Here is a 9,233-nt window from a genome sequence, read left to right on the forward strand (position 1 = left end):
TTTTGAAATATTAAAAAATAGCATTATTTTACATTATATTTTACGTTATATAATGTCTCTGTCCACACTACGGAAGAACGACTCTTACATGACGTCACATCCGGGCATCGGTTGTTGACAAAGCGCTGTCTCGCTGATTGCTGCTGGTTTGCGATCCCGTCACATTTATTCTGGTAAGCAATTTGTTTAATTGTCTCATATTAAATGTCACTGACATAAGGATAAATCTATTGTGTCTGAGATCAATGATCGCTCAGTATATCCCGAAATAACTAGCTTACAGACAACATTCAAATGGTATGATCCTCTATGTGCAGTATTTAACGTTGAACAGAAAGTGAGAGCAAAACTACGACAATTCAGTCGACAGCCACATTCGAGTCTGGCTTTAAATCCCCATAAACAAGGTTTTCTGTCTTCACTCTCTTTAAGGAAATGGAGAGTTCAGCGTGGCATCTCTCCCTGAAACCGTGTGACAAACCAAAGTCAGTGTTCCAGTTTCCAGACACTGAACCTGGAGACGTCCATCCAAGCAAGTACCTGGTGTCCACACTCAAACAGCTGATCTCAGCACAGTTACCAGACTCGCTGCCTGAGCCTGAGCTCATAGGTTTGTACAACACAATCATTCAACAGGAACATTGTTGTTTATCTACATCACATCACAATCTGCTTCCAACTGTTGCAGAATTTGTGCATTGTGGCTGCCTGCTCAAAGATGAATTTCCGTTAGACTTCTATGGTATAAAGTGTGGATCAACATTACATATCATTAAAAAGATGTGGCCGGAACCTGAGGTCAAGCCTGGTATGTTTGGAGCTGAACTTATCTTAACAAGGAGACTTGGTTTATTATCTGCAAAGGGAAAAATGTGGTGTGAATTGGAATATTTCTCCTGATCTCATGCAGAGCCAGTGAACAGATCTGCGGCTGCGAGAGAATTCAGGATGCTGCAGGCAGCGTTGCACTCAAATGCAGTTTACAGAGATGCGGTACAGTAGTCTGATATTATATCTTTTAAGTAATAGTTCACCTAAAAAGCTGTTTTACTCCCCCGCATGTCATTCCAAACCAGTAGTACTTTTTTCTGTAAAGCAGAAAATGACATGTTAAGCTATTTAAGTTAATGCCGTTAAATTACGGCTGTTTTATTTTTAGGTATTTAAGATGCTTAGAAACAAAGAGTCTTTGGACCAGATTATAGTGGCCTCACCGGGACTCAGTTCAGACCCTGTTGCATTAGGTGAGTTTACATAAAAAAAATCAGAACATCCGACCCCTGGGAGATGAGAAATGCGTTCTCAATAGTTCTTTCCTTCACAGGTGTGCTTCAGGATAAAGACCTTTTTGTACAGTTTACAGACCCAAACCTTCTGGACAGGCGAGTCTTCGATAATCTTTTTTTTTTTAACGTTTTCTTGTAACAGAAGTTACTTGTGAGTTGTAAGTGTCTACTTTTACCTTGATTTTTATGGACTCGCAGGTTAATCGGTTCTCACCCAGCATTGGTCAATGCTATCATCTTGGTCCTGCACTCTGTGACAAGCAGCATCTCCAGCCAATCCAGCGCCAGCTCATCCCGTAATGTTACAGCCAGTTCTTACAGTGAAATGCCAGGTACACCCAACAAACATATTTCATAATAATTGATTTGATATTTTGCAGAAAAGACTCACTGAAGTGACTTGAAATCCACAGCTTTGGTTGATGCAATGACGTCATTTCCACTGAAACAGGAAGTTAGGAAGTATGAAAGGGTTAAACAAATGGTTTTAGAGTCTGGACCTTTAAGAACCAAGCTATCAGATTCCTCTCGGTGTCAAATATACTATGTTCTCAGATTTAGAAATGAAACTGGCTTTGTTTTCCTTTAGCCATTCCAAGAAATGACTGAAATCATTACAAAGCCTTAAAAACTCAGTATTTTAACTAGATTCTACTTAATTCTGTGTCAAATATAAAAGGGGTTTAATGCTTAGATGATCAATAATAACTTTCATATCCTATGTAAAGATAAAATGCAATTATGTTTATTTTTGATTAACTGCAGTTATGTAAGTATCTCATATGGAAGTGTCGTGACCCTGCATATGCAGTCATGTGATGGTATAATAAAGGTTTTGTGTCTTGATCATGTGACAGGAGGTTTTCTCTTTGAGGGAATGTCTGATGATGATGAAGACTTTCATTCTGTAAGTTTGTCTAATGTTAAGTCCACCTTTCATGTCACATACAACCAGTGTGTTAAAATCCTAATACCACAAACACAGCAGTAGTGCTATTGTTGCCATATGTATCTGGCTGATTATTAATCTGTTTGTTGTGTAAATTTTGAGTAATATTGATTCAAAAGTGGCTATAAAACTGAAAAACAGCTTTTTCTAAATAGCACAGTACATTTTAAACGATCTTTTTGTAGTTTTCTTTATAAACTGTAAATTAAAGGGATAGTTCACCCAAAAATAAAAATTCTGGCTTCATTTACTACACTCAGATTGTTTCAAACCTGTATACTTTTCTTTGTTCTGTTGAACACAAAGAAAGATATTTGGAGGAATGTTTGCAATTTTCAGTTCTGGAACATCATCAACTACCATAGTTGAAAAAAATATTGTATATTTTTTTGTTCTGTTGATCAAATAATTACATAAACGAAGAATTTGGGAAAACAAACAGTTCTGGGGCACCTATGATGGTAGTACTATGGTAGTCAATGATGTCCCAGAACTGAAAATTCTTCCATATATCTTTCTCTGTGTTCATCAGAACAAAGTAATTTATATAGGTATGAAATTACTCGAGGGTGAGTAAATGTCAGAATTTTCATTTTTGGGTGAACTATCCCTTTAATATACTGTATTCAATTTAGGGCCTTGCAATTAATCGAAAATTTTTCGTAATCTTCAATTTTGGCCTTCAACAATTACAAAAACAAAATAATCAAGGTAAAACGATTACTGTGTTGCAAGGATCCTCTCTTTTCTTGTGGTTTAAATCCACAGCTCACACCTTTCCTTTATAGTGGTTCAGCTGTGTTATTTCTTTACATTTATTTTTCAGTTTAATTCACAGTTTAAAAGCCGAGTTTTTCTATTTTTCTGTTTTTTCACAAGTTAGTGAATAATCGTCTAAAATAATCGAGATCTCAATATTGGTCAAAATAATCGGGATTAGGATTGTCATAATCGAGCAGCCCTAATTCAATTATGTATATTTCCTTAACTCAGGGAAACAGAGCTGGCTCATCCAGACCCCATAGGCCATCTACAGGGTCCCGACCGATGACACTGGGTCACAATGGAGCCATGGGACCCCGGCCCATCACCCAGAGTGAGCTGGCATCGGCATTGGCTTTAGCAAGCACACCAGAGAGCAGTGGAATCCCACCCACACTTGGCGCTCAGGTGACACACTTTCAAACACACACGCCTGTTAATCATTGTGTCTCAATAAGAACATAAAGGTCAGATCGATATATAATAAACATTTGATGCCCTGTCTTGTAATACTTTCCTGTATTATGTAGGAAATGTCCTCCACTGGGCCGTCAGTACCGTCAGGGCCTCCCGTCACAAGCAATCTGCTCAGTCAGGCACTGCAGCAAGCTCTACAGGCCTCTGGCGTGAGCTCACTACAGGTGACCTGCAAAGAAACACACAGGCCTATGATCTTTGAACTTAATGATCAAATATACTTGATAAATGCCTTGATAAATCAATTTACTGTTTAGTAAATTCTGTTTTTTTCCTGCCGGATGTGTTGTAGGGGCGCTGGCAGTCTCAGATGCAACAGTTGAGGGATATGGGGATCCAGGATGAGGAACTTGCCCTGCGTGCATTAGCAGCCACAAATGGCAATCTGCAGGCAGCTCTGGAGCTCATATTTGCTGGTGGAGGCGGAGTCTAGTTTGAGAAAGTTTGGACTGAGCCTTGAAAAACTGTGGAAGGACCAAGGCCAGCAGTTGACTGTTAAACATTTACTGTTGCCTTACACAAAGGGCTGCCTTGTTTTTTTACTCTTTACTCAAATAAACTCTGGATTCAATGATTAAACCTTTCTCAGCTGTGAAATATTTCAAGGATCATTTATTTTTTGTGTTGAGGTAGATAAAAGAATGACTGGTTTTGTTAGGGGTTTACTTGTAATTCTAGCAGTTGAACACAGGGTGGCGGTATGCGAACACTTAATGGATTTGATATTGGGCATTACACTGTCAGGAAAACAATATGCACATCAGAAACTGCCATCTTTATTGATTACATTTAAAAAATATCATATATTTTTTGCTTTCGGATAAAACGCCATGGTTACATTTCTCTGAAAAACTAAAACAAATTCAAAAAGTTACAATTAGTACACAGACAAAGCCTATTATTTAAAACTGAGATTAAATTAAAAAAAATAATTTGAGTTTAAAAGAAATGTAAAATATTACAATACCCCCCAGACATATTCTCAACATTTTGTGTGATTAACATGCACATTATAAAATGCTCATCTCAGCAGGAACAAAGGTAGCACCCTGCTTGTGTTCGACTGGAGCACTAGAACAGCTCTGTCCTGTATGAAAGTGGCTATTAGCTAGAAGCATTGCTCTTATCTTATTGTCAACCTGACAAAGGCTCGCAATAAATCTGTCGAGTCGTTTTGGGTTTTGTTAAAGGCAGCTGAGAGAGACAAATGCTGTTCTTCCATTTCTCTCGAATCCTTTCTAAATCCTCCACAACAGCCTCTAATTACCCTCCTCACTTTTATAACACTGTTTGTAAATCAGATGTCACCTTTTGTGCTGGCCGAGTCCTTAAACACAGCTGCCCGCCTCCATTCTGGACCACACCTGCATGCATTTTCCTGAAACTTTGTGTACATCGTATGCAACTGTAAACAAACCAGACAGCCACAAAACTTGAATGTAAACTAGCCGAGGACATTGTTTCATTGAGAAGACTTTGGTGTAACATTGAAGAATTACTGAAAAATGTATTTAGTCATATCCTGCCTAACCTTATCTGATGCTGCTTTCATCTCAGATTTGGTATATTTTATTTGTAGATTTCCTGTGGCTCAGTGGTATGGCGTTAACAACGCTAAGGTCATGGGTTTGATCCCAGGGGATTGCACATAGTCAGAAACAAATGTGTAGTACAATGCTTTGGATGAAAGCGTCTGCCAAATGCAGAAATGTTAATGTAAATATTTATCTCCACAAACCCGTAACTCTTATAGCACACGTGCAGTACATGTGGAAGATGTCTATTTGATGTCTGCATTATCTGCGAGACGTATTTTTTGATTGACATTTTACAATGCGTATTTGAGAAGTTTCCAGTCAGATGTCATACAGACATCTAAAAGATGTCATTTAGATGTTTATGATTTATAATATGTGTCAAACGGACTTTTCTAAGACGTTTATCAGATGTTATTACACAACAGATGTGTTCCAGATCTTCAGCAGACGTCTTACATACATACTATCTGGGAAGTAACATCTGGATTTAGTAACATTAAAATACTGTTACTAATGATTAGTAGCATTAAAACGTTACAAGTATTTACTAACATTGTTGTTACTAACATTGTAACAAAATGTATAATATCCACCCAAGTGAGTTCTAAAATCACTGTGAAATTAACAACTCTCGTTTTTATAGAATATTGTCTGCATTTACATTTACAAGATGTCATTTTTTTATTGATTGCTCATCTACTCTCAAAGAAGTAGAAGATGTCTGTAAAATGTTTATGATTTTGAATGTATGTAAAACTGCTTTTTATAAGACGTTTATCAGATGTTATTACACAGAAAATGGTTTCCAGATATTTAGCAGACATCTTACAGATGTACCTGTGCTATTTGGTAATTTATGATACGTTAGAGACGACAACTTCTGTTACATGCCGACTTTAAAACCTGCATGATCATTAGCCTTAAAACATCTAGATGAGTTACTGGCAACAACAACAAAAACACTTGACAGGCAGATAATCAGACTGTATAATGAATGCATGACATAATGATGGTGTTTGTGCTGAACATCAGACACAACACATGCAATATCTATGATCATGAATCTGTGTGTTTACAAACAAAACAAATAATTTGTTTGAGGTTCTGGAGCATCATACATTATTGTTTTATCATTGCACTTACAGTGTTGTTGTTGAAAGAGACATGCTGCCATCTCTATTGAGGAACATGGATCACGTGTGTTGATGAAGGACGAATCCTTAACCAGGGTTTGCTGGGCAGGAGAAGCCCATATTGGCTTTGCCAGTTTCCTCTTCACTGGACCGCAGGCTGTCCACAAGCCCACTTAATGTAACTAAGCACAAGTCTAAGCTATCCACTTCAACTCTGTTTCTATCCTGATGCTCAGTGTCTCGAGGAGGAACTGCTGCCTCTTTTGTCTACTGCAATAGGCCAGAGTGTGTGCTAATAGCATCAGGTCGACTCGCTGAAATTGCTTTCAGTCAGACGTGACCAGACTGCAAAGGACAGAAACAAAAAGACTGACAGACAGACAAAAAAGAAAAGTAGATAGACGTGAAGAAGGAAGCAAAGGAATCAAGGTAAGGAAGTTGGGCTTTCGCAATATTACATTTTCCGCACACGGTTATCGTGGCCAAAATAATTCACGGCAGCAATATTATCACGATGTCCGTTGGAATGCTTTGCTAAAAGAAAGAAATAACGCTCTTAGTCTGAATCAGAAATTTTCTGTAAACTGGAAAAACAGAAATATACCGTAAAAACCTTCCCTGTAAAATGATAGGATTTAAGGATATATATGAAATTGTTTTCCCCATTTTTCTTGTAAATGTCTTTTTCTGTAATTTTATAGTTTTGACCGTATTTCAAAAATAAACTGTAAAAAAAATAAATCTTAAAAAAACGGAAATTTTCTGGCAGCTGGGGTGCCAGAAGTACACTGCAAAATAACGGTCTTTACCTATAAAATTACACCGTATTTCAAAGACACATAAAAAAATCAGTTTTTACATTTTACGTGGAAAATCTGTAAAAAAAAACAGTACATTTATTTTACAAAGTACATTTTGTATTTTGTCTTTTATTTGGTCAATGAATCATACCCAAACTACAGATGCAGGGAAGCGGAGAGAGTTTTTAACCATTGTGACTCATGAGGCAAATTTTTAAATGGGTGCTGAATTATTAACGATATGCGTATTTACGGTTGAATTGACGGATGGGAAGGATGAAAAGAAGTAAAAAGAAGGACGAAGGATAGAAGAAATAAGAAAGGAAAGAAAGAATGAAAGAAAGAAAGGAGAATGGAAAGGAATGAAAGAAGAGAGGTTTGCGGGATGAATGAAGGATCGATGGAAGGGGTTGAAAATGCAAAATAAAGCAAGACAAGTGAATGGAAATGAAGGAACACTCTTTAAAAAAGTTGCAACAAAGGTTCTTCACAGCGATGCCATAGAAGAACCATTTACTCAAAGGTTCTTATAAGAACCCTTTCTTTATTGCCTTCTAGTAGTCTAAAGAACATGTTTCAAAGAAACACAAAGGTACTTCGGATGTAAAAGGTACTTTACTCAGGTTCTTTTATGCTGGTATCATGAAACATTTTGTGTGTGAAGGAAGAAAGGATGCATATACGTATGGATGGAAAGAAGGAAGGAAAGACAGACTCACCACGTACGACTGGATTTCTTTAAGTCTTCAGCACTTGTATTGCCTTTATGCACATTAAATATACACAGTGTTGTTGATGGGTTATTTCTGTTACTTTTACTGATGTATTGCACCCATGCTTGACTGGAAAAGTGAGAAAATATCCAGCAAGTGTTTTAATACTATAGTTTATCTGGATTAGGACAAGATTTCACTACAATGTTTCTTGAAGAAAAAACGGTCAAAAAATGTAATAATATCATACTCACCTTCATTGTATTCCAAACCTGTTTGATTCTCTTTATTACAATGAACACAAAAGGGGCGGTTAAGCAGAATCTAAGCTGTTCTTTTCCATTTAACAAAAAACAATTGGGGCATATAATGTCATAAAAAACACAATTTAAGTAGTCTGGCTAGTTTATTCACTATATTTCAGGCATTTTATTATATTTCAGGACTTCATGTTGGAAACAAACCAAAATTCATCAAATCTTGCAAGGTTTAAAGTCACTGTCACTGATGCCAAATGCTATTCTGTAGATCAGGGGTCGGGAACCTTTTTTAACCAAAGAGCCATTTTTCCAGTTTTGGTTAATTTATTTGTGCAAAAGAGCCATTGCAAAAACTATAACATCTTTCAACGTCTTCAATACTAATAACTTGATTTATGTCCACAGTCTCAGTATGGTCCCTGTGGGGATCAATTGTTCTGTGCCTTCGATAAGAGAACATGTGCACAGACAAGGCAAAAACAGTGAAACAAACGAAACAGTGCATACATCTGGGCCTCTAAAAAATTATTTCCATGACTTATAAACAACTTACAGGTTTACATTAGGCCTCCATTCAATTAAACTTCATTATAACTAACATATGACAATTTTAAAAAGTGCACGTTCATAGTACTGATAATCCCTCACAAAATACTGCATATGTGTCTTCTGACTTTGCATTGCAATGTTCATGATCACTGCATGATCGGCGAATGTCTGACGTCAGAGTACCGCGTTTCGAAAGCACACGGAGCTCTGCTCTCCCGGCACTGTGACGTCATATTCCGATCGGTCTGCGCAACCTGCGCAACACCTCATAAAAGGTGAAAAGTGAGCAGTTACAGTACCTTCCTTTAGACTGTACATTGATATACATTTTTTTGTAGCAACTGTAAGTTTACAATGTTAAAATTGTAAACAATTATTACATGATAAGCTCAATATTTTATTAGGTTTTAAGAAAATGATTATGAATTCATGTAAAGAAACTGGATATTCTAAATTGTTTTCAGGAACCTTTAGGACTTTTTTAACAGTGTATGTCGTGCTCTTATTACATTATACATCATAAGCCTACATTTTAACCCTAAAATTTTGATGTTTAAAAAGCTTCAATACCCATGATATAGTTTTTGTTTGTTTGTTAAAAATAAATAAAACATCTAAATATTTTTTTTTTTAAATCACACACAGAGGAGACGGCCTAACAAAAGACACGAGTTAATGAGATGAGAGAGAATTATTTGTTTACGTCCCCAGATACTATACAAACTTCACCGTATATCACACAGAAAACAGAACACCTGGCTAAGTT

General features: G+C 36.8%; 1 protein-coding gene across 1 annotated transcript; it reads left to right on the forward strand.

The window, feature by feature from the left end:
- The first annotated feature begins 62 nt into the window (after positions 1–62).
- On the forward strand, positions 63–4,065 carry ubl7b (ubiquitin-like 7b (bone marrow stromal cell-derived)). Its single transcript, XM_057347456.1, has 11 exons — positions 63–173; positions 433–610; positions 689–808; positions 911–993; positions 1,160–1,244; positions 1,325–1,382; positions 1,485–1,618; positions 2,144–2,193; positions 3,229–3,405; positions 3,528–3,638; positions 3,767–4,065. Exons 2-11 carry the CDS (start codon positions 436–438, stop codon positions 3,905–3,907), a joined length of 1,134 nt encoding a protein of 377 aa, XP_057203439.1. The 5' UTR covers positions 63–173; positions 433–435; the 3' UTR covers positions 3,908–4,065.
- Positions 4,066–9,233: the final 5,168 nt, after the last annotated feature.

This window comes from Triplophysa rosa, linkage group LG12, assembly GCF_024868665.1.
Source record: "Triplophysa rosa linkage group LG12, Trosa_1v2, whole genome shotgun sequence".
NCBI classification, from domain to species: Eukaryota; Metazoa; Chordata; class Actinopteri; order Cypriniformes; family Nemacheilidae; genus Triplophysa; species Triplophysa rosa.

Bases quoted from the DNA above. Each gene is read 5' to 3' on its own strand.
- ubl7b (XM_057347456.1), top strand. From the start codon at position 436: ATGGAGAGTTCAGCGTGGCATCTCTCCCTGAAACCGTGTGACAAACCA. The intron at 1,245-1,324 runs GTGAGTTTACAT...TTTCCTTCACAG, and splicing joins TTCAGACCCTGTTGCATTAG to GTGTGCTTCAGGATAAAGAC. The intron at 3,639-3,766 runs GTGACCTGCAAA...GATGTGTTGTAG, and splicing joins CTGGCGTGAGCTCACTACAG to GGGCGCTGGCAGTCTCAGAT.